The sequence below is a fragment of the Delphinapterus leucas genome, chromosome 4 (assembly GCF_059928025.1).
Source record: "Delphinapterus leucas isolate spDelLeu-1000000601 "Yukka" chromosome 4, BTC_Dleu_Yukka2, whole genome shotgun sequence".
In the NCBI taxonomy this organism is placed as follows: domain Eukaryota; kingdom Metazoa; phylum Chordata; class Mammalia; order Artiodactyla; family Monodontidae; genus Delphinapterus; species Delphinapterus leucas.
In genome coordinates this window covers 121530203-121556028 of record NC_143132.1, presented here as the reverse complement: position 1 = coordinate 121556028, position 25826 = coordinate 121530203, and the positions used below count along the sequence as shown (strand labels likewise).

Genomic DNA, 25826 nt, shown 5'->3' with positions numbered 1-25826 from the left:
CACAGAGTGATAGGAACTCTGATAGAGACATGTGAGCCCTCACCAAGAAGGGGTGCTCATTGCTCCCTAAGAGAGTTGGGGGCAGCTTTGCAAAGAAGATGACATTTAGACTGAATTTGGAAGAACAATAGCAAGCCTCCTTGTGAACAAAGAGGGAATGAGATTTCCTACAAAGGGAGAAGGACACCCAACGTCATGGAGGTAAGGAGAGGCGGGGAAGGGTACGGAAAGTAGTTCAGGGAAACCTGGCTCGGAAGGAACATGGGGATGCACGGCAAGTGATGCAGCCTGAGAGGGAAGAGGGGGACAAGCTCACAAAGGCTCTTTATGTCAAGAAAGGAGGCCAGACTTCCAACAGAAGGTGAGCGAGTCATTGAAGGATGTGATGATGAGGTGATGGTCAGAGGACAAGTGATGAGGTAGACATCAAGATGAGAGAGCAACTTAGGACAAGGAGAACCAAGGCTGAGACACAGACTAGATGTTCCTTCAGTGGGTACCCGTGACAGGGACAAAATAACAGCCATTTTAAGTTAACATCAATCTTAGATATTGCCTCAGCATCACAGGCAGAGCAACTGTTTCCAAAAGATGCCTCTGAAGGCTTAGAAAGCACTTGGTTATCGCTCTAAGGAAAGGCAAACTAAACATTTTTGTGTGGCCCTAAGGGTAGTTATGACTAAATGGATAAGTTGATAAATCAGAAGCAATAACAGATCACAAGTAAGCCCCTTCAATTTTGCCAGATAACTCAATTCTTATGTTACACCAATAAAAAGATTGAGGGACTTGAAAGCCATCTGACACACAGGAGGTCAAGAGATAAAGACAATGATCTTGTCTTAAATTGTCTATAGTCATCATAAATTCTCACATTTAGAACTAATCCTGAAGAATTTCCTTTTTTTACAGCTTTACTGGTATGTAATTGACATATAACAATGTGATGATTTGATACACGTATATACTGTAAAATGTTTACCACATTAGTTTACACACCCTCTACCTCACATAATTGTCATTTTGTTGTTACGGTGAGAACATTGAAGCTCTATTCTCATTGGCATCTTTAAGTATACGACGCAGTATTGTTAACTACAGTCACAGTGCTATACAGCAGCGGTCCCCAACCTTTTTGGCACCAGGGACCGGTTTCATGGAAGACAATTTTTCCATGGACTGGGGGTGGGGCAGGGGGATGGTTCAGGCAGTAATACGAGCAATGGGGGGGCGGCCGACGGAGCTTCGCTTACTCACCCACCACTCGCCTCCTGCTGTGCGGCCCGGCTCCTAACAGGCCACGGACTAGTACTGGTCCACGGCCCAGGGGTTGGGGACCCCTGCTGTACATTACATGCCTGGAATTTATTAGAATCTTATTTCTACTAACTAAAAGTAAGAATTCAAGGTTTAAGGGGGGAAAAAAGCAGAACAGAAGAAAAGCCTGAGGAAGGTAGCTAGGGAAGGAATAAGAGTTCTTTAGGATTAGAGGTTCTGCCTTACAGAAAAATAAGTAACTAGAAATTTCCTTGGATGAATCGCAAGTTAAAGAAATTGTAGAACAGTAGGAAACATGTTGTTTGCCTACCAAAAGAACAAGTACCTCACCATGTTCCACATCTCTAAAAGATGGTTTTAAATGTATTCTGAGCATTGTGCAATGTTTACACATTATTTCTGATTTCAACTGGCAACAGGCCTTATACTAAAGGATGGAGAGAAGACCTAACTCTAGTATGTTGGTTAGAATAAGATTAAACAACAGAAACAATACCTTTAGATCACAACAGTAAAGATTCCATACAGTATGACAAAGCACATATTAGTTTACCAGTTTGGGAAAAAGGGAAATGAAACCCTAAAATGTTCAAATTACTGTCCCAAAACTCTAAGAATAATAAGTTAGTTCCAAGAAACTGATTGCATCATTTCAGACCAGAAAGTCATGATTTAAGTTTTATAATTCCTTTTAAATTTCCAAATTTACCACTTGTTTCGATGAAGCATTGATGCTTTGGGAGCTGAAATTCTTAAAGTCTTACAGCCATGCCCTCATCAATTTGACTTAAGACTTGACTGAACTGGTTTTAATATTAGAACAAGGATTAAGGGAAGCTGCTACTTTGTAGAAACAGAATTATTCTGATGTCATCACCAACTTCAACAGTTTTCCAGGCATATGTACAAGACAATTATGATGCCAAAGTAAGAAATATAGCTAGTTTCATAGCCAGAATGAGTTATGGCTAATTCTCCTGTAGTAACAATCAGATTCACAAATCTGTGTTCTCCAGACAGAAAAGTAAAGCTTGCTTTCAAAGTGATTCAGTTAAATAGACAATTTGTCAGTGGACACTGGAGAGTTTACTGTGCAGGGAGGAGCTGAGTGCACAGCCCTTCTCCCTGAGGGGCTGGGTGTAGGGGCGGGAGGGCAGTGGGTCTGATGAAAAGGTGATGCTGCTTCTAATAATAAAAAAAAAAAAAGTAAGTTAATACTTGCTACTTTTTTTAATTCTGGAATTCCAATGTTCTGCCTTTTGAAATAAAATAAATATTCTCTCATTTTTCGGTCTAAAAAATCTTCCACGCTGGAACTACCACTCCTCCTTGGAATTGTCCATTCTTAAACATTTTTACACTATCACTGAAGGTTGCACCGACTATCCAATCATTCTTTTGAGTGGTTTTTAACACTCCAACCCCAACTCACATAATCCTGTCATGACTTAATCTTCACTTTATAACCTGCCCTATTTCCAGGTGGTTTTTGCATTGTTTTGTTTGGAATTATTTTGTACGTTTTTGATTTTTGTTTGCCTCTAATAGGTAGACAATCTCTTTGCACAACCACAAAGACCTCCTTGCCTCCTGCTTTTCTCTCACAAGCTCCAGAGACAAGATAGATTTGCCAGACTAATCCTTAGATATAACCTAATTCTTCACACACAGTGACATTTTACTATGTCAATAAATGTGGTATCTGGGACAGTTACAAATCACTATAGCCTCATTTCTCCAGCCTGAACTAAGGTTTTTAAAAAAATGTTTAACAAGCCTAAATAAGAATTCCAGGAAAAAAAAAAGAGCAACTAAATTCTATGTAAATAAAAAAGAAAACAAAGTAAAAGAATAAACTCTGGATACAACAGAGTTTACAGCTAGGACCCAGATTTTACTGCAACGATCATTTAAAATAAATGTAAGGACCTAATTCTCAAATAATAGGGTAAGAAGAGTGCTAACCATCTCAGAGCTTCAACAAACAGTTACTGAGTAACCACTAAGTAACAAACCCTGGGCTAGGCCCTGGGGACACGGAGATAAAGGACAGAAAAAGTCACTGAGAACTCAGAGGGCAGCTAATGGTATTGACACAATATGACACAACTCTGTGTGTGACAAAGAGAAGCTCAGAGTGAGTGCTTGAGGAGGGCATTAGGGAAGACATCCTTCCACAAGAATCACTTGGATCATATGACAAAGTTCGCTGGAAAATGGGGATGCGCACTGAATAAGTTTAAAACACTAACCCGAACTGTGACTTACATGTCTTCAACGTCTTAAAAATAATGTACAAATGTTTGGTTTTTGTCGGTGTGTGCTTTTATTTCTTCACTCACTTACTGCTGGCTCTTTTGCAGAACAGCATGGCTAAAGCTGCCATTAAAGAACTTGCCACACTGTACAGCACCAAGTACAAATATGGCCCAGGAGCTTCAACAATCTGTAAGTCTTGGCGTCAGAACTGTGCAAAGAACCCACGTGCTTCAAAGGCAACAAACGGTTCCCAGCGTCTTTCCTTTCTATCATTTAAAGCATGTGACTTTTGCCTGACAGTGAATTTTTTAAAAAAATATGTAATCAGTTTCCTGTTCAGAAAAAAGGGGGAGAAATATCCCTTTCAGCCCACGGAAACATTTGCTCTCCGTAAACATCTATTGAGCGTCTACCACTTGCCAGGCCCTCAACAGATGCTAGGAGAGAAAGGAAAGAAGGATGGAGAGAAGGCAAGAGGGAAGGGGGAAGGAAGGAGGAGGGCTGGAGCAATCTTCAAAGAACCCACAGCAGGGAAGCGGGAAGAGTAAACATTAATTGTCATACAGGAGCTAAGTGCTGCGACAGAAGGATGTCTAAGAAAAGAGCATGCCCAAAGACTAACCACCCCACTCCACAGTATCAGGAATAAGTTCCCAGGATGATGACACAGAAGCTTTATCTGGAAGGACAATTGCTGGAGGAAAGCAGTAGAGGGAAGGTTTTCCTGGCTAACAGATGGCAGTTTCGAAAGGCTACTTCAGGCTCAAGCTATTTGCAAGGGATGCAAGCAAGTGGCAAAAGAGTTAGATAGCGGCTAGACCCCAGAGCCTTGGGGCTGCAGTTCGGATTCCGCTGGGAAGGCGCATTCTGCAGGCCCCATTTTCAATTTCTACATATATTTGCCTTTGCATGATTTCTTTCTGCCCCAGGTCTTAAAGGACCAGAAATACAAGGAAAAAAGGCCAGTCCCATCATCAAGGGGGCTTCAATGCAGTTGGAGAGGTTCCAAACCTGAGGGGTTTCTAAAAGCTTCATGTAGAATACAGTTTCCTGTATTCTTGTTCTTTATTAAACTTCTCTGTATCAGATGGGGTATACTATTTTCTTAAGGGGGTTCTATCAGAAATAACCCAGTGACATTGCACCTATTCACATATGGTGAACGTCTTGTAGGTTTTCTTCAGGCAAGTTCAATGAGGTTTCTCTTTCCATTACAGTGTAAGCCCCTGGAGGGCAGGGGCCATGTCTTTCCTTTGTCCTAGCATCTCCGGAGTTGATTGAGCACATGGCCTACTACTAAGTGAGAGCTGTACAACTGTTGACTGAATGAATGAATGAACAAATGAGTGATTGAATAAATGAATGACATCATAACTGTCACCAAATGAATAACTGAAGGAATGCCTAATCTGTGCCAGGCCATATGCTAGACCCTGAAGAAACAAAAATGAAGGCACAGCCCTGCCCTCAAGCTGCTCCAGTTTCATCACTCAGCACAGTTTCAGCAGGGTTTGGAATCCTCTCCTCTTACCAGTCATCATGCAGTTTTCCTTATTTTTCTAGGAGATACACATTCTTTTCCCAGAAACTGTATATATTTTGTAAACAGATTACACACTACATAGCACAGTTTACCTCAGCATACAAGCACTCTGAGAAGTTTATATATTACAAATTACATACTTCCTGGGGTATTAAACACATCACTCCCACTAAGTAGACTTAGAGGTAAGACTGGACAAATTTTTAAAACAGCCCCCATAGCTTTTGTGATCCAGTTTACTAGAAAATTCGCCTACCTATACTGTTTTGTGCAGTAAAACATTTGTAATTATAAAAGAAAGCTGGTGGGGTTTTTAAATCTCCTTCCTAGATTTAAAATTTTTCTTTCTTCTGTTTGCTCATTTCAGATCCTGCTGCTGGGGGCTCTGATGACTGGGCTTATGACGAAGGAATCAAATATTCCTTCACCTTTGAACTCCGGGATAAAGGCAGATATGGCTTTGCCCTCCCTGAATCCCAGATCCGGCCAACCTGTGAGGAGACAATGCTGGCGATCAAATACATTACCGGCTATGTCCTGGAACATCTGTACTAGCCCAGAGCACTAACAGCCTTATCTCTAAATGCGCACTCTTTGTTTCTTTTCTATCCTGAATTCTGACTTTTGTTTGCCTAGATGTTTTCCAGATCCTCCTCTTTCTTTTAAGATTCTGGGTCTATTAAACTACCTGGGTCTTTAATATTGATCATAATAAAAATGAACCATTACAATTGAAAAACCTGACAGGCTGTCTACTTCTTTGGGGGAAAAAAGATGTGAACGGATGACTAAGGCAAGCCATGCACAACCAATGATGTAGGTCAGCCATACGGGAGTTAAAGTCCTTGGAGTGTTGCCAACCCTGGCAGACTGCAGACGTGCACAGGTTATAGTGAGGTGCTGATGAGGAAGAAGACATGTAAGGGGAAATCCAGGACTGTAAAATGTGGTATAGGTGAAACGATCCAATCATGGTTTAGCTTTCATCTCGGCTCACTCAAGTTATTTTCTGAGCTGTTTACCACATGCCAAGCACTTTGCTAAGCAACTGAGGACAGAGCAATGAAAAAGAAAGAAAACATTTCTGCCCTCAATGGTTGTATAAGCCACTTGAGAAGATGGACATGAAACAAATAATTATTTAATTATGTAGCAATTAGTGATTTAATTTATATTACCTATCTGACGTGGAGGAGGAAGCTCTCTCAGGAAGTGCTAAAGCCTGAAGAATGATTCACAGTTAGCTCGAAGAAGGGAGCACCCCTTCCAGGCCCTGTAACTATGCAGAAGCTGTAAGAAGAAAGCAAGAGAGGGTGGAACTCAGAGAACTGAGGGAACACGGGCATGTGAAAGGGCTGAGGAGGGAGTTGGGGATCATATCAGGCAGGGTTAGAGGTCATGTTAAGGATTTGGAACAACTGATCTAAGAACAATGAGAAGCCTTAGGAGACGGATCCAAAAAAGTACTGCTGTGATTTGTGTCACAGAGTGTCCTGCCTATGGTTTCCTCTAGGAGTTTTATAGTATCCGGTCTTACATTTAGGTCTTTAAGCCATTTCGAGTTTATTTTTGTGTATGGTATTAGAGAATGTTCTAATTTCATTCTTTTACAAGTGGCTGTCCAGTTTTCCCAGCACCACTTACTGAAGAGACTGTCTTTTCTCCATTGTATATTCTTGCCTCTTTTGTCATACATTAATAAGTAAAGGAAACCAAAGCAAAAATAAACAAATGGGACCTAATTAAACTTAAAAGCTTTTGCACAGCAAAGAAAACCATTGACAAAACAAAAAGGCAACCTACTGAATGGGAGAAGATATTTGCAAATGATTTGACTGATGAGGGGTTAATACCCGACTTATATAAACAGCTCATACAACTCAACATCAAAAAAATAAACAACCGGATTAAAAAATGGGCAGAAGAACTGAATAGACATTTTCCCAAAGGGAAAATGCAGATGGCCAACAGGCACATGAAAAGATGCTCTACATCACTAATCATCAGGGAAATGCAAATCAAAATAACAACGAGATATCACCTCACACCTGTCAGAATGGCTATCATCAAAAAGAACACAAATAACAAGTGTTGTGAGGGTGTGGAGAAAAGGGAACCCTCCTACACTGTTGGTGGGAATGTAAATTGGTGCAGCCACTGTGGAAAACAGTATGGAAGTTTCTCAAAAAACTAAAAGTGGAACTACCATATGACCCAGCAATTCCACTCCTGGGTATACATCCCAAAAAATATAAACACTAATTTTTTTTTTTTTTTTTTTTTTTTTGTGGTACGCGGGCCTCTCACTGTTGTGGCCTCTCCCATTGCGGAGCACAGGCTCTGGACGTGCAGGCTCAGCGGCCATGGCTCACGGGCCCAGCCACTCCGCAGCATGTGAGAGCTTCCCGGACCGGGGCACAAACCCCTGTCCCCTGCATCGGCAGGAGGATTCTCAACCACTGCGCCACCAGGGAAGCCCTAAACACTAATTTGAAATGATACATGCACCCCAATGTTCACAGCAGCATTATTTACAATTGCCAATATATGGAAGCAACATGTGTCCATCAACAGATGAATGAAGAAGATGTGGTACATAGATACAATGGAATACTACTCATTCATAAAAAAGAATGAAATTTTGCCATTTGCAGCAACATGGATGGACTTGGAGGGCATTACGCTGAGTGAAATAAGTCAGACAGAGAAAGACAAATACTGTACAATATCACTATATATGGAATCTAAAAAATACAACAAACTAGTGAATAAAAAAAAAGTAGGCAGATTCACAGATATAGAGAACAAACTAGTGGTTACTAGTGGGGAGAGGGAATGTGGAAGGGGCAATATAGGGATGGGGGAAAAAGGGGTTATTATGTGATTATATGAAATCAAGTGTGTGAAACTTTTGAAAACTGTAAAGTACTATAGAATTTAAAGAAACTTTCATTCAATAAAAAAAGAGCAATGAGAAGCCACTGGAGATGTTAAATTGTAAATGACATGATAAGAGTTTGTTTTTTGTTTTTTTAAACACCAGCCAGGCTACGGTGTGGAAAGCAGACTGGAAGTGAAACAAGAAGGTACCAGGGACTTGTATGTCAAACATGACTTGAAGTTTTCCAGAATTAAAACTGAACGTGCTAGTAATGTTGGAGAGTACTGTGCAAAGTTCAAATTTTAAAATATAATAATATGTATTTAGATTATAATTTGGGGGCATTGCTTACTTTAAAATCATAAAACAAAACATTACCTCATTGTTTTCCATGTAGATTCAAGGAAGAGAAGATTCCATATCTAGCATAATATGTTGAATTATCTATAACAGTGTTCCATTCAAAAACAGAATCCATTAACGTCACAATGATTTGTTTGGAAGCTGTCAAGCCAAAGAATGATTAATTGCATTAATTGTCCACTAGATGGTAGCAGTGCAGCTGCTACAATTTGTCAGGCAACCATCTTCAAAATAATTTAGTAATATATCATTTAAATAGGCACAGAAAAAGAGAGACCCTTAAGTGCCAAAAAAGAAATTCCCATAAATTCTTAAGCAGTATTGATGCTAATTTTAAAAATAGATGTAATTTAGCGAAATTATTGTTTCTCTCTCCCATTCTGTTGCTGGAGGTGTATCATTCAACTCAGTTCCACAGGACACTCCCTTACCCTACCTCTAGCAGATGCCATCGACTTCTAACTAAGGGATGCTGTGGCCCAAAGTTCAGTGCTTTAAAACAGAAATTAGGAATATACATGGGCTTTTCTAAAATTTCAAGGAATTTTTAAGAAGAATTAGAAATAGGAAAGCAAGTAAAATCCATGTACCTGAGATTTCCTGCACTGGAGATATTTTTGCTATATCTCTTGCCAACTGAAAGTTAACAGCTAGCAGCTAGCAGTGCCACTTGCCTGAGCTTCACCAAGAAAAAAGAGAAAAGAAGTTTCTGCTTTAGGCCTTCCTACTGCAATATAGTACTTTATGCCTTCCTGCCCGGCTGACCAGAGACTCTGCTGCCTTGCCAGACCAGACATTGCCCAGCCTTGCCCACACAGGAGCCCCTGGCTGTGACGGCACCTCTCTTCTCCCTTTCTTTGGCTAATTCCCACCCTGAGAAGGACCTAGGACTGGCTCTAGGCTCCTTCAGTCCCTAACTCTCACCTCCCCAAAGCAGCAATTAACAAACAGCAGGGGCTCGGCCCCCTGGATCTTTCCTACCTCAAACAGTGTTGCTACAAAATAGCAAGACTGGTTTTCCAGTCTGGAATATGGGAGGTCTACATATCTAGAATCACATCTCATGTGTTCACCTGCTTTGCCAGATAACCTATATGCACTGGACAAAGAGAGAATTTCAGGAGTAGAAGGAAGACGGAGGAACCATGATAGTTAATGATTTGGGGGCCAAATGGGGTCTTGATGAGCCTCTTAGGTCATCTCATTTGAGCAGGTAGTCACTCCCCCTCTAGCCAGGTCTGACACTGCGTGAATCACTCACCCACGTCTCTGTCCAGAAATGCCACCTTTCCTGCAACTAATAAAAGACAAGCTTCTCTGCAGCATTTTCCAGGGCAGTTTCATTTCAATGTTAAAAAATCCAATATCCGTAACTAAAGGCAACACATTTTTCTTTCGACATATCCTTTATGAGATATCTAAAGGTATTCCAGAAGTTTACTATATTTGATTTGAAGATAGAGAATTATTTGAAAGATTGTAGTAAATCACAAGAGAACTTTCAATACCATTTTCTAGGACATTTCTTTCATAGTGATAATGTTTGAAAAATATGCAGAAAAGCATAGTTTAAAAAATACAGTGGTATTTTTAACTGTGTCTAGACATACAAAAATCCTAGGAGTGCAAAGATCCAGAAAGATGGAAAAATTATTGTCGTGTGAAGCATTAAACTTTAAATATTTTTAAAGAGATTAAATTAACCTATGAAACATCACACCATCTTACATCGTCCATCCTAAAATGATATGGTGTCTAACAACTATTCATCCTACTCCATACATATGCCAAGACCTTTCATAAATCTTGATTCAGTAATACAAGGTTTTACTGAACTATGCCTGCTAAGAAACCATACTTGTTCTGAGAAAGAGCTCCAAAATATTCTTGAAATCCATCTATTGTACTGTTTTTCAGAGGCTAAATAGATTGGGGAGGGGTGGGAGGTCTTAAAGCATCATATGTCTATGTCCTATTCCAGAAACAAGGAATTGTCAATATGCAACAGATATTAAGAAGTCAAAGATTATTTATCATCAAAGTCTTATCTTGAGAAATACCAGGATCCTTCAAACATTTAGTTACCCAAATAAAAGTGTCCTTCCTAGCTGACCTGAAAAACAGACACACAAGCCTTCTCTATACAGTTTTAAAAGCAGTCACCCAGAAAAAGGCTTTAACATAGAAAGTGTATCAGAATGCTAGAATTAAGAGTGACTTCTATTTTCTTCCTTCAACTTTTCCATATTTTGCTAAATTATTTTCAATGGGCATTTATTATTATCATTATTTTAGAATCCAAACAAAATTCCAAAAAGCAAAACTATAACATAAAATTGTTTTTCTTTAAGAAGTCCACATTAAAACAAATACAGAGAGAGATTTTGGCCTTACAGGACACAGCTACCACTTTAACCTACCACAGGATACATGCCGATACTCATCAGTTCTCCAGCCTGACAGTGGCCAGCAAGTGTGTTTACAGAACTTGACAATTGTAGTAACTGCTTAGGGGACACAGGCATGTTTTTTGTACCTACCATCCACCAAGTCCCTTACATATGCATCTCATTTAGCCCTCACAGCCACTTGTTAGAGTCCCCTGTGCATCCCTATTTTACAGATGAGGAAACCAAGGCCTGGAATGACTAGGCAGCCTGCTCAAGGTAAAGTAGCTAGTGTCTGGGAGCCACCCTGAGGTTACGTTTGTCTAACTCCAAAGTCAAATTCTTCCTTTTTCTCTGTACTCCTGCCAAGTGCCACCCCCTTAGAATCAACAGAGCAAGAATTTGCCTTGGGATTTTCTAGTGCTGATAAGCTTGTCCAATGTCAAGAACATGAAGGCATTTGTAAACCCCTCCACTTCCTTACCTGCAGGGTTGCAGCAAGGGAACCCTCTTGGGGGACCCGTCACATTGCACATCTATCAGGTGGAGAGGAATGAAGCTATCGCTGCTATACATATAACAGGGGCATCTCCCCAACAGCATTATTTTGATAATAAAAATATACAACTATGACTCTGAGAAGTTTCATGTATGACCATCTATACATGAAGAGGTAGTTTTAAAGGAAATTCCAATAAGTTATCTGATTAAATTCACTCAGTATATTAGGTTACCTATAATTCTGGGTAAAAGTGTTGCCTTCTCCCAAATAATCCATAATTAACCGAGTTTTGTTCAAGATTAAAGACCTCCCCCCAAGACACTGTTTAAAATGGTTTATAAATGACTTTCAGTAATTCAACTTTCAAAAAGCATTTATTGGGCACCTACAGCATCTAGACCCTGAAGACAGCAGCCCATGAACAAACATTTGAGCAACCATATTATCTTGCCCTCTAAATGTCCGCAAGTTGCTTTACGAATAGGGGTTCCCCCTGAGGACAGAGGGAGGGAAAGGGGAAAGGAGTGGGGATGTGAGTAATTTAGCAATTTCTGTAATGTTTACTTCTTTACCAAGAGAGGTACCGAGAAACGGTGGCAAAAGTATAAAATCTAGACAGTGAACATATCAATGTTTTCCAGATGACTTACAGTACTTTTAGTATATTCAAAATAATTTGTAATCAAAAGTTCTTATTTTAACAATTTACAACGTAGCTTCAAAAACATCTGTTTTAGAGGGGTGAGAGAGGGAGGGGGGTGGGAGGGAGACGCAAGAGGGAAGAGATATGGGGATATATGTATATGTATAGCTGATTCACTTTGTTATAAAGCAGAAACTAACACACCATTGTAAAGCAATTATACTCCAATAAAGATGTTAAAAAAAAAAAGTTTCCCTATTAAGGACTACCCATCAGGGTTCTGTGGCCAGATACCCAAATTCATCTCGGGTTCCAAGTGCAAACTTAAACTGATTCCTTCCATCCTTCAATTCAAGCATATGGTAGAGTAGTATTTTAGAACAAAGAACTGGGTTCAAATCTCATCATACTAGCTCTGCTTCCTTGGGCAAGTTATTTGCTAAAGAAGGAATTTGCCTCTCATCTCATCTGTAAAATGGGTATTCCCAACTGTAAAAGGTATATGAGTAGCATGGAATTCACCTGTCACCAAATGGGCATTTAGTATTAGTGTTGCCACTCTACTCCCCTCCCCAACTAGAAAATATGGTGGGGGGGGCATTTTGTCCACCAGAACCCTAAGAGGAAATGAGCTGCTCCTCCAGATAAGAGCTGAGGCATAAAACTTGCAGAGGGGCTTGGGACAGGCAAAGAAGAACCATGAGGTTCATCCTGCCTCTGGTTTGACCGCTATCACCCTTGCAATTGCTCCTGTCCGCTTTGACAGGTGAATCTTGCCGCCCTGTGTTCCAGACTCCATGTGGGAAGAGGATTATGAAACGCTTCTTCACAGTTTACATGTTTCATCTTTTGTATTCTTAAAGGGAGAAGGTGTTACGTGTGAAGCCCAGGATGAAAAACAAGCAAACATCATAAAGGACTTGGCCAAAACCAACCAGGTAAAGCAAATAGAGGGGTTTTTTAAATCTTTTCTTTCTGTTCCCTAAAACCTGCTTCTTTTGTCTTTTATTTTCAATGCCCACGGAGCTACCAAAGACAAAGATAGGGGGAAGGGACAGGAGCTACTTGGATAATTCAGCCAGTTGCCAGTACTTCCCTTTGTTTTTATTTATTTTTCCCCAAATTACCACTTCTGTTTTCCCACCCAAAAGCTTTGCAAACAACAGCTTTTTCTAGGTGAAAGTGTGAAATAGGGAGATGCTCCTGACACCTTTATCACGGCCTCTTCTCCCTCCCTGCTGGTAGTGCCTTGCCTGCTCCATTCTCCTCACTCCCACACTGATCTGTACCAGTGGCATCATTTCTGTCAAAATTATGATAACATCAAGGGACTGGTTACCTGATAACAGCAATGCACTGGTTGATAATATCAAGATGTGACCCTTTCCAAGAGCAGGTCCATGGTGAAAGAAAACTGTTAAAGTTAGGTCAGTCTTTTAAAATCCAGTGGGCTAAAGTTATCATTTTCCCAGTTATTCAGCTGCTCCTATGCACAAGACACACTGTGCCAGCCACATCGTTTCAAATTCTCCGTCAGACTTTCAATGTCAGTGTCAAAATGTAACTTGTTGAGAACGATAACTTAAGTTCAAAGACAGTGAATTAAATGACCAAGATGACATATCAAATTTAAAGCCAGAATGGGATCTGAGATCTAGTCAGATACCCCCTTATCGCCACATCAAATCAATCAAAAGTTCTGCCTGTACTCATTCCCAAATGGTTTTCAAATCCATACTCTCCTCTTCCTTCCTCTGTCCCTGCCAAGTTCACGTCTGCCCTACCTTTTACAGGGACAATTTCAATAGACAATTACAATTTGTCTCGTGTTCAGGGGTCTAGCCCTGCCTCCCATAAAGCCAAGTCCGCATGGCACCCTGCTTGCTCTCTCTAAAGCCGGACAACTGCATTCCTCCACTTGAAGCTTTTTAGTGAGAGGCAGCCTAGTCTGGAAAGAGCATGGTCTTCAGAGGTTCAAACCCCAGCTCTACCCTAGCTCTGTGTCCTTATACAAGTTACTTAACCTCTCTGGAACTCAACTGCCTCCTCTGTAAAGTGGGGATAACGGTCACACCTACTTTCTAACGTTGTTGTAAAGACTAAATGAGCTAATACTTGGGTAATGCTCAGAAGTGGGCCTGGCCGTAATAAGCACCGTAGAAACATCTTCTGTTGGGATCAGGGTGCTGTTCCAAGCACTTCATAATCTCCAACCTCTGCACTCCACCCTCTTTCTCACCCTTCAAGCACCATAAACACCAAAAACTCGCCCACTTTGGCCCTACACACCTTTTCTCAGGAGGAATGCACTTCCCTCTTTACTTGGCTCACTGCTATTTATTCTTCAAGACCCAGCTCTGGCAGTACCTCCTGGAGGAAGTCCTTCTCTGTTCATCAACTCTCATGACCCAGTTCGGGTTGCCTGTCATGCTCCTAGAACACTTGTGCTTGCCTCTGGCATTGGTCAGCATGTTGGAAGTGAATATACGGCTCTGTCTCCCACACTGAACTTCTTGCTTCTCTTGTATTAACCTCTACAACCCTGGCACCCAGCTCTGGGCCTGGTGCTTAGTAAATGCTCATGAAGGTTCACTGAGCCCTAACTCTTGTACTACATTACCCTGTTGGAACAGAGAGATTGCTATTGTGATTAGATGGCCCTACCTTTACATCACACGTTACATCTCTCACATGTCTAATTCAGGCTGTAGCTTCCTGACCCAAATAAGCCAATAAATATTGGTTGGTTCACGCAGCCCCCTATTGGCACATAACTGACTAACCTAGAGGTACAGAGGAAGTCAATCACGAAACAGCCAGGTAGATACAGACAGGCCCGCAAGCTTGGCATGATGGGTAGAAAGTGAGCACTTGCTCTACATTTCCAAGGTTGGGAAATTATACTCCGTTGGGTTTCACAATTGAGTATGATTTTGAAGAACACGAATTGGAATCTTCTTAAATTTCTTTCATCTGAATGCCATCTTTATAGTCTCATTCACCGAATTTCTGAAAGTCTCAGCTACAGGAAGATAAAGAGAAGGGAATCAGCAGTTGCTAAATGCCTGCATGGCCCACATGTCACAGCCGTTTCACAATCTTCACAACACTCCCAATGGAGGACTGTTAGCCTCTTTTTTAGGGGCGAGGACTGAAACTCAAAGAGTTTTAGTAATTTGCCCAAGGACATACTGCTAGAAAAATGACATGGCTAGAGATTATGCTTTCATTGGACACAAACCTTCCAGGAATTCCAGAGTTTACTGGGACATGTGGTTCTGAGGCCTGACTCAGGAGCAGGGGCAGGGGAGGGTGATGCCATATATTAGTCCATATTCCCAATTAGAGACAGATGCTGTGGCTAAATCAATTGTGAAACAACTCCAATTGGCCCCAAGATGGTAGAAGCAAATGGATTACCCAAAAGCTGCTCATTCTTTTCGCAACTGTATATATACTACGTCCTAAAAAAGTGATCAGTACACTAGTTTTTTTCCCACTCCCTAATATTCAACAATTCTTAAATACATTTGCAAAAATCTCATAGGTTTATTAAGAGTCCATACTTCAGTCACGTTGAACCTCAAATTCCTTTCATTGTGTATGACACATAGTCATTTCTTAATAAGTGTCAGGTGAGCAAATAAACATCTGCGACGAACGCCGAACTCATCTGCACAGCTTGACTTCTGGTATCCAGACATCACCCACCACGTAGCTGCTAACATGACAGTGGATTTCCGAATTAGTGAAAAGGAATTCCAGTCCATTCAGGCTGCCTTCGATCAAAACAGAATGCACTATGAGTAAGTCCTATGCAAATATTCAAATGTGCTAGAGACTCAAAGTCTTGGAGTCTTGAAATTGAAAGGCAAGTGTAATTTTTAAATTGGGCCCCCCAAAATGAAAGCTCTATCTATGAGATAAAATTTATAGTTACTTCCAAACAGACTAGGGAGGCCTGCTTATAAAAGTGATGAGCTCAAAGTTGGCCACTCAACTTCTATCTTATGTTCACTATGATCTGCAAGAACGACAGTTACGATATCTGCCATCTCTAAAACTCAGCCCCTGGTAAGGACAGAGTGCACGTGATCAGGCATGGACGGTTTGGTCACACTCGTCACCCCTGCCGGGTAATCAACCCAGAGCTCAGCACTACTGACGACTACCAGCACCACATTCTCGTATTTGAATTCTCCTGATACATAAAAGGAGACCCTAACAATGTTCATCCTTGAGTCAGAGATGTAGGAATGTAAAATACATAATAAATAAATAATTCTTTATGCAAGAAATTCTTCCTCAGAGAAAGCAAAAACAATGCAGTAAAATAAGACAAATCTAAGAGGAGAGAATTCTCGAATGGCCAAAGATGCAGAAATGAGTCGCTGTGGTCCCTCAGAGAAATAAAAGGAAATTGGAACTTGGCACTAACCATGGGTCATGCACACGCAGTCTGGGCCCTGGGGCAACAAATAAGAAGGGAGCCTGGAGATGAATATCACAAATCAATATACAGTATAGAAAACAAAATGTCTTTTTATACTTTAAAGTATTTAGCAATTTGATGTACTGAGGGATCCTGTACTCCCCCAGCCCTTGTCATTCCAGTAGTCCCCTTTATTAAGAACCCCACCACTCAAAACTGCTGAACACCAGTTCTTTCTTTTTGACTTGCTATTTCATGCCTCTGCTACCTAACTTAGTGCTATAACTCAAAAGGCCTTCTACTTCTGGCTCAGACAAAGATCCTATAATGTCATATTACAGAGCAGGATTTACTGCAGCTCATCATGACTTGATTGTATTTATTATATTGCTTCAATATTCCTAGTAAATATAAATACTATTGAAATGAAGGAAACACATACATAGACAAGTAAACAAAAAATATTCCTGTCTGTGGCTTAATGGCTTAAAGTCACAGGCTATTATGTGTGTTTGTTTTTATCACTGTCTTTGTTTTTGTTGTTGTTTCAAGAGGGCTGTAAAACAAATGTAGAAGTTAATATATGGGGAGAACATATTCAAAATTAATTTATACCAGCATTTAAACCTTTTTAACTAATATACTGATATATGTTTTTCTATGATTTTATAAATTGTACCATTAAAATTAGAAGTAGACAGTTTATAAATATACCTTCAAATCACAGAAATTAGTAGTGTGTTATGGACTGTATGTGTTTGCTAAGGTCGATATGACGTCTTGTTTCTTTCATCTAAAAGAAATCACCCCTCTACCCTATATACTCCCTGGTGACCATGTCTCTTGAATCACTTCACAGCCAGACTTCTCAAATATGTGCCTCAATTATTACAATCTTCACTTTACTTCATTAATATAAACCTGACCCAGATTCCTATGATCAACTAATTCTTACAAAGTATCTAGCCCAAGCTAAAATATATTTTAGTTGGCAAACTGTATAATTTGGTTTGAACAGCAGGGTAGAAATGAAGCAGTATGCTTCCTTAATATCCTGGTAATGTAGACAAGCAGCAAGTTGCTCAACACTGAGTGTCCACAGTGGAATAAATCACTGTCACAGAAGACACCCAGGCAAGGGGCTGCCATCTTTCCATTTTATCAAATAACTCACATCAGCCCTTTCTCCTCTTTGGTCCTCTCCTAGCCTGGAACAATTCTGACTCAAACAGAGGTCTAAATCCAGATCCTCGCGAGTACTGTGGTTTTCACTTTGCCTTATGCCAAATACTTCCTTGCTCTCTACATCAAGAACCAAAGTGTTAACTACCTATAAAAACCAGTTTTATCGGGGCTTCCCTGGTGGCGCAGTGGTTGAGAGTCTGCCTGCCGATGCAGGGGTGACGAGTTCGTGCCCCGGTCCAGGAGGATCCCACATGCCACGGGACGGCTGGGCACGTGAGCCATGGCCGCTGAGCCTGCGTGTCCGGAGCCTTCGCTCCGCGACGGGAGAGGCCACAGCAGTGAGAGGCCACAGCAGTGAGAGGCCCGCGTACCACCGAAAAAAAACCCAAAAAACTAGTTTTATCTAATTAGGAGATGATTTCTAGAAATTGGTCCAAATTAGCCACAGTTGTGAGAAAGCCACATAATTAGATAGTTACCTCCCTCAGAAATATAAATATGTAGAGTGATCTGTGCAGACAAGAACTATTTAAAAGCTTGTCTCCAAGTACTAATTATATAGATAATTTTATCTGCATATTAATTACCTGTGTTACTTGGTGTCAGTCAGTAACAGAAGAAGGTTCTAAGAACAGAAACATCTGGTTGGACCCAGACACCAGTCAGAATAAAACATTAAGAGGCTGGCTTGACACAATGATTTACTAAGACACCCTTCATTAGACAGTGCATATAAACCACTACTTAGTTTAAAGCATCTGTGTGATATTTTTTTTTAATTTTCAGAAAATTAAATTACCAAGACAGATTTTATTTTAAAGTAGCATATTTGCTCCCTTTCTTTCCCTTTACATTCTTACAAAATCACAAAAGGCCAAGCCTAAAAAACAAATAATATGTATATACTAACAAACCTGAACAGACTGGTTCAATAATGTCTAAAAGAATGCACATCCCTTGGACTGAGCCTTAAAGGACAGACACCATATTTAGAAACAGCAGTTGAAAACCCTAGTGTTTTTATTAATTTTTCTACATTTTAGATATTCATATTTTAGATACATTTTAGATTATCTCTTCTTTGATCAAAAGTTAAAATTAGAAAATAAAGAGTTGTTAACGAAAGGTAATTCCGGAAACAACAACTAATATAATAGTAAAACTCAAATGATACAATTAAGTAAAATCTTATTAAGACCCACATAAGATTATGTGAGAAATGTGGAAGAGATCTATACCAAACTGATCATCAACACTTCATATTAATGTCTAATTACCTAATAATGTTCAGTCAGATACAAATCCATATTCCAAGTATATGCATGGTCCTATCAAATAAGTATTTCAATCAAATAAATCATTCTAGTGTTTCATCCTATTCATTTTTCCTTCTGCTCCACATTTTTATATATTCCTTACCCAAGAATAAAATGGGTATTGTTAATACCTGATACAAATGTCAAAGAGATGTTGGTCATGGTGGAAAGCAGAAGAGTGTGGTAGATAAGAATGTAGATTCTGGAGTGAAGGTGTGTGAATCTAGTCCCATTTAAGCCATGCATTAGGTATTTAACATTGACAGTGCATTTAACTTCTCTCCATCTCATTTTCTTCATCTTTAAAATGATGTTTCATAGGGGTTTCGTGAAGGTTGGCTGGGACCATATAATGTTCTTTGGCTGGTTCCTTTACTACTTTTATTAATGCAAGTGCAAGAAAGACCACTGATACATGTGCTTACATGAGCACGTGCACACACATGCGCACACACTGTGCAACGGGGGATAACGAGCGACTATCATCAGCTGCACCTTTTCCCTCCTGCTGAATAAATTAGTGCCTTACAGTTTATTATCCAACACAGAGGTATGCCTCAAATGCTGGGGGAAATCCATGTCGAAAAGTGCCAAGTCTGATACAAAGTAACCCAATTACGGAGTTACTGGAGACAAATGAGATCCTGTAGAAACCTGAAATCATGCTTTGTGAGTAGACCCTATCCTGTAGGAATGTGGGCATGGGGGAAACGCAGTCCAGACCAGTTTATAAGACACCATAACAATGACTCTGTCTCCCTGAAACATCCTTCCCCACTACAGTTACACACACACACACACACACACACACACACACACACACACACACACACCCCGAAGCTCATGGCAGTCACATATACTGGCACACAGTTCTCCATTCCTTGCTTTTTGTTATGGAAGTACACATGAGTACAATATTATATTCATTTCAGGTGGATACCATAGTGATTCAGTATTTTTACAGAAGACACTCCATTAAAAGTTACTATAAAATAATGGTTATAATTCCCTGTTCTGTACAATATATTCTTGCTGCTTATCTATTCTTATGTATAGTAGTTTGCATCTCTTAATCCCATACCCCTATCTTTTCCCTCTCCACATCCCTCTCCCCACTATTTTGTTTTCTAAATCTGTGAGTCTGTTTCTGTTTTCCTATATATATATATTTGCTTGCTTTATTTTTTTAGATTCCACAAATAAGTGATATCATACAGTATTTCTCTTTCTCTGTTTGACTTATTTCACTAAGCATAATATTCTCTAGGTCCATCCATGTTGCTGCAAATAGCAGAATTTCATTCTTTTTATGGCTGAGTAATATTCCATTGTATACACACACACACACACATACACACACACACACACACACACACACACCACGTATTCTTTATCCATTTGTCTGTTGATGGACACCTGGGTTGCTTCCATATCTTGGCTATTGTAAATAGTGCTGCTATGAACATTCAGGTCCATGTATCTTTTCAAATTAGTGTTTTTGTTTTTTTTGGATATATACTCAGGAGTGGAAGTGCTGGATCATATGGTAGTTTTATTTTCAGTTTTTTGAGGAACCTCCATACTGTTTTCCATAGTGGGGCTGCACCAATTTACATTCCCATCAACAGTGCAGGAGGGTTTCCTTTCCTCCACATCCTCGCCAACATTTGTTATTTGTAGACTTTCTGATGATGGCCATTCTGACAAGTGTGAGGTGATATCTCATTGTTGTGATTTGCATTTCTCTAATAACTAGCAATGATGAGCATCTTTTTCATGTGCCTGTTAGCCATCCATATGTCTTCTTTGAAAAAATGTCTTTTCAGGTCTTCTGTCCAATTTCTGATTGGGTTGTTTTTTTTTTATAATTGAGTTGTATGAGCTGTTTATACATTTTGGGTATTAACCCCCTGTCGGTCATATAATTTGCAAATATTTTCTCCCATTCAGTAGGTTGTCTTTTTGTTTTCTCGATGGTTTCCTTTGCTGTGCAAAAGTTTTTAAGTTTAATTAGGTCCCATTTGTTTATTTTTGCTTCTTTTACCTAAGGAGACAGATCCAAAAAAATATTGCTACAAGTTATGTCAGCGACTGTTCTTCCTATGTTCTCTTGTAGAAGTTTTATGGTTTCAGGTCTTATATTTAGATCATTAATCCATTTTGAGTTTATTTTTGTATATAGAGTGAGGAAGCGTTCTAATCTCACTATTTTAGATGTAGCTGTCCTGTTTTCCCAGCACCACTTATTGAAGAGACGAGAATGTCTTTTCTCTATCATATATTCTTCCCTCCTTTGTCACAGATTAATGACCATAGGTACATATATTTATTCCTGGGGTCTCTATTCTGTTCTATTGATCTATGTGTCTGTTTTTCTGCCAGTACTCTACTGTTTTGATTACTGTAGCTTTGTAGTATAGTCTGAAGTCAGAAAGAGTGATACCTCCAGCTAACCGAATCCAACAATAAATAAAAAGGATCATACACCATGATCAAGTGGGATTTATTCCAGGGATGCAAGGATGGTTCAATATTCACAAATCAATCAATATGATATGCCACATTAACAAAAGGAAGAATAAAAAATCACATGATCATCTCAATAGATGCAGAAAAAGCATCTGACAAAATTCAACATCCATTCATGACAAAACCTCTCATCAAAGTAGGTATAAAGGGAATATATCTCAACATAAAAGCCATTTATTACAAATCCAAGCTTGGGTTCAAGCTAGGTGAAAAGCTGAAAGCCCTTCCTCTAAATTGAGGAACAAGACACAGATGTCCACTCTTGCCACTTCTATTTAACATAGTATTGGAAGTCCTAGCCACAGCAATCAGACAAGAGTAAGAAATAAAAGTCATCCAAAGTGGAAGGGAAGAGGTAAAATTATCACTATTTGCAGATGACAAGATACTTTACATAGAAAACCCTAAAGTCTCTATCCAAAAACTATTAGAACTAATAAATTAATTCAACAAAGCTGCAGGATACAAGATTAACAGGTAAAAATCTGTTGCTTTTCTATACACTAATAATGAACTATCAGAAAGAGAAAGTAAAAAAAAGAAAATTCTGTTTAAAATTGCATCAAAAAGAATAAAATACCAGAGAATAAACTTAACCAAGGAGGTGAAAGACCTATATTATGAAAACTATAAAACACTGATGAAGGGCTTCCCTGGTGGCACAGTGGTTGAGAGTCTGCCTGCCGATGCAGGGGACACGGGTTCGTGCCCTGGCCCGGGAAGATCCTACATGCCGCGGAGCGGCTGGGCTCGTGAGCCATGGCCACTGAGCCTGCGCGTCCGGAGGCTGTGCTCCGCAGCGGGAGAGGCCACAACAGTGAGAGGCCCGCGTACCGCAAAAAAAAAAAAAAAAAAAACACTGATGAAGGAAACTGAAGATGATACAAATCCCATGCTCTTGGATTAGAAGAATTAATATTGTTAAAATGGCCATACTATTCAAATCAACCTACAGATTTAATGTAATCCCTATCAAAACACCCATGACATTTTTCACAGAACTAGAACGAATAATCCTAAAATTTATATGTACCCACAAAAGACCACATATTGCCAAAGCAATCTCCATTCCTTCTTTTTTACTCTCTAAAAGCAGCAGAAGGAGGGAGTCTTGAAATTGTCAACATAGGATTCATTTTGCCTCTTCTCTGAACTTACCAGCTCTCTGATCTTGGGACTCAGGCTTCCTGGAGAGCTGGTCAACTGGGCAAACCTTGCACAAGCCTCAGTAGACTAAGAAGACTACAGATCTGACAGCAATACCCAGGGATTTCACTCCTTGTGATGGAGGCACTGCTGTATATGGTTTAGCTAGAGTACTGAAGTCATACATCTCTAAGTTCAAATCCCAACTTCTGTATTTTAGTTATATCCATGTTGGAAATCTACCTAACCTCTATAAAAATGGGAGTTATAATGGTACCCAATTAAGAGTGTTGATGTAAAGATTAAGGGAAAAATGTAAATAACATGCTGAACAGAGTGCCTGGTACATAAGAAAGACTCAGTAAACAGCCATTTCTATCATTAACTCCTCAGGGATAATTATTTATCCTTTCACCTATATTTAGGACCAATTTTTAACAAATTAAACAAATCTTGGAGAGCTAAAATAATATCTGAGAGGAAGTAATTTGGTTTCATCTACTTAAACCTGGCTGCTGGTTAGTGGAAGGGCTCATGAAAATAACATCTGGCCATAGTTCTTAATTTCCAGCCTTAGGCTTAATTTCTAGTCTTTATCAGCAACAATCTGTTACCATTCTGATGTCTTCATGCAGCTGCATTTGTGGAAAGGTCTCACACGATTTTCTTTTGCTGCTGTTATCACAAGAGCTAAATTGATATGTGTAAGTCTAAAAATATTCTTAGATACAAGCTTCCTGTGACTAATTAATACTGCCGTATGCTACAAATCAACCTCTGAGACCATAAAATCTCTCTTTTCCCTGGTTCCTCTACTTCTATTAATGCAGGTGGAGCAAAAGCCACATACCCTCTTTAGAGCTTAAGACACTTAATTATGTCTGTAGAGACAACCCAGAATATAACTTCCAAACTTCTCAGACTTCATGTGAGTTTTAGTGCCACATGCCCCACCTGATTCCAAATTTGTTGTCATAATTTTTTTCAAAGAAATCCCAGATTCATCCTAGGTCAAAAGCCAAGCATACAGTGAGTTAGATATAATATGCATAATAATGTGCTTGTCAGTGATGTTAATGGGAATCAATATTCATGAGCAGTACTTGGTCTCATGTGCTAAATAAACTCTAATTAAGAGTATACCTCATTTACGTTCTTCCTCTACACTCAATCAGTCAATCAGCAAGAACAGCACAACTCTAGATAAATGGGAAGATTGGAAGCCAGACACATGACAGATCTAAAAGACATGGTTACAGAATAAAGAAGAAACAAGGTAAACTTGATCTAAGATAGAGATGAAGGAAGAGAAAATTTCTGTAAATGAAAGATAACTGTTTTTCTTTCTCCAGTAAATGTGTATTTTATCATTCCCCCTGTCAAACAGAATCTTGATTCACGATGTACAAGAAGAGGTTGAGAAACAGTTTGATGTCAAAGAAGATATCCCAGGCAGGCACAGCTATGCAAAATACAATAACTGGGACAAGGTATAGTATAAAATGCCTGCAATTCCAAAAAGAAAAACGTCACCCTCAACATTTGTTGTCTTTTAGTTTTCTTTTATTCTAATCTCTCAAAATTGTTTTTGTTCTTAAGACTGTTGCTTGGACTGAAAAAATGGTACATAAGCATCCTAAAATGGTCTCTCGTATTAAAATTGGAACTACTGTTGAAGATAATCCACTGTATGTTCTCAAGGTAAAAGTAATTTAAGAACTACAGATTCTTACTATTATTGAAAAATATGAATGTAAGAGTTACTTGGTGACACAACTAGCTAATTTTTAGACAATAAAAAGTCTTACTTCTTTGAAGAACATATAAGCTCTAGACATCCATTCAAGAATAGAAGTGCCAGGTGGTTTTACGTAAAACCAAGAAAGTCCCTGAATAAACCACCTGACAGACACAGTGGACAAAACCAGACAAGTTTCTTATCCCATATCTTTATAACAAGAGTTTATGATGTCCCTGGTGTATAAAACAGTTTTCCATCCATTAAAATTCAGTGAAACTGTTGACTAAATGTCAGGAAGAAAATAAATTGAAGAATCATATAATCATAGGATCCCAGTACAGTAAGTGAGGCATTTCAACTCTGTGTTGATAGGGAATTCCCTTCTATGACCGAGCTGACAATTGCCATTCAGCTGCTACTGGATTTTTGTATATCCAAAGACATTGCTCCCTAAAGCATCCCCTTAATAACTGAGAAGCCCTTCCTTACCCTGATTTCCCATCCATTCATGCTCTCCAATCACTCAAAACAAATCTAAATTCTCTAAAATGACAGTTCTTCAAATATGCAGCCACTAACCCTCCTCCCCACTGCAAACACAACTACAAAATCTTTTCCACTCCAGGCTAAACATCATGTTTATGAAGTATGAAAAACAAAAGGAAATGGCAGAAACAGAAGCAACTTTATAATCTTTTTCTCAGGCCAAAGGATGTTAGCAATAAAATAACAATAGATTGTGATTTTTTTAAACCCTAAAAGCAACTCTGACACTAAGAAAATTTTTTGAAAACTATACTATGAAATAGATTATGAATTATGTATTTTAAGGATACATGCCATGGTCCTCCCTAAGAAAAATATGTGCATACACAGTTACTCATTCAACAGAAGACAGGTGAAAGAATTGCTCTGATACTATGAATGAGTATTTGGACAACAAGAGATCAGTGTGTAAGTTCATGTAAAATAATATATCAAATTTATTTTTTAAAAGATTGGGGAAAAGGATGAAAGAAGAAAGGCTATTTTTATGGATTGTGGCATTCATGCACGAGAATGGATCTCCCCAGCATTCTGCCAGTGGTTTGTCTATCAGGTAAATCAATTGGAACAGTCACACAATTCTCCTTTGATTGTCAAGTCTCCATCACTTCACTGAGAGGCAACACCCCTTTACAAATGAGTGCAGCTCCTCTTAACAAGAAGAGCCCACATTTGGTGCTGTCAGGAAATAAACACTCTGGATTTTACTCATCATTGAGGTTTTTATAAAATTGACACCTTCCTTTAAACTTCTTGAACTCCAGCTGACAGTTTATAAAACTAAAAAAACAACTTTTGGCTACAATATGGTTTTTCCTATAGTTAAGTATGGGAAATCTGAAACTATATATTACAACCTACAAACTTGGCCTTTCTTCAGTGAGTTCAAAGCACAGAACATTAGTTCCTGTTTAGATATTGAATTGGCTATGCACACATTTGGAATTTTCATGCTTAAATTTCCTTTCCAAGTGAAAAATGACTCATTTTGTAAAAAAAGTAAATCCACTTTATAAGCTTGTTGTTCTTCTCACTCTATTTCTATTGTATTCTGACTCCTACTATCTTTTAACTT

General features: G+C 39.2%; 2 protein-coding genes across 2 annotated transcripts in view; both read left to right on the top strand.

Annotated features, from left to right (window-relative positions):
• CPB1 (carboxypeptidase B1) overlaps positions 1–7575 on the top strand; it is a 42920-nt gene extending 35345 nt beyond the window's left edge. Inside the window, exons 10-11 of the mRNA XM_022582493.3 lie at positions 3642–3726; positions 5448–7575. Of these exons, the coding sequence (XP_022438201.1) occupies positions 3642–3726; positions 5448–5635 (273 nt within the window). The 3' untranslated portion in view covers positions 5636–7575. The remainder of the gene's footprint in view (positions 1–3641; positions 3727–5447) is intronic.
• Positions 7576–12555: 4980 nt separating this feature from the next.
• The window catches only part of CPA3 (carboxypeptidase A3), a 30164-nt gene continuing 16893 nt past the window's right edge, over positions 12556–25826 (top strand). Inside the window, 8 exon segments of the mRNA XM_022582494.3 lie at positions 12556–12571; positions 12574–12622; positions 12720–12742; positions 12745–12794; positions 15538–15662; positions 23852–23954; positions 24064–24165; positions 25203–25304. Coding sequence (XP_022438202.2) covers positions 12556–12571; positions 12574–12622; positions 12720–12742; positions 12745–12794; positions 15538–15662; positions 23852–23954; positions 24064–24165; positions 25203–25304 — 570 coding nt within the window.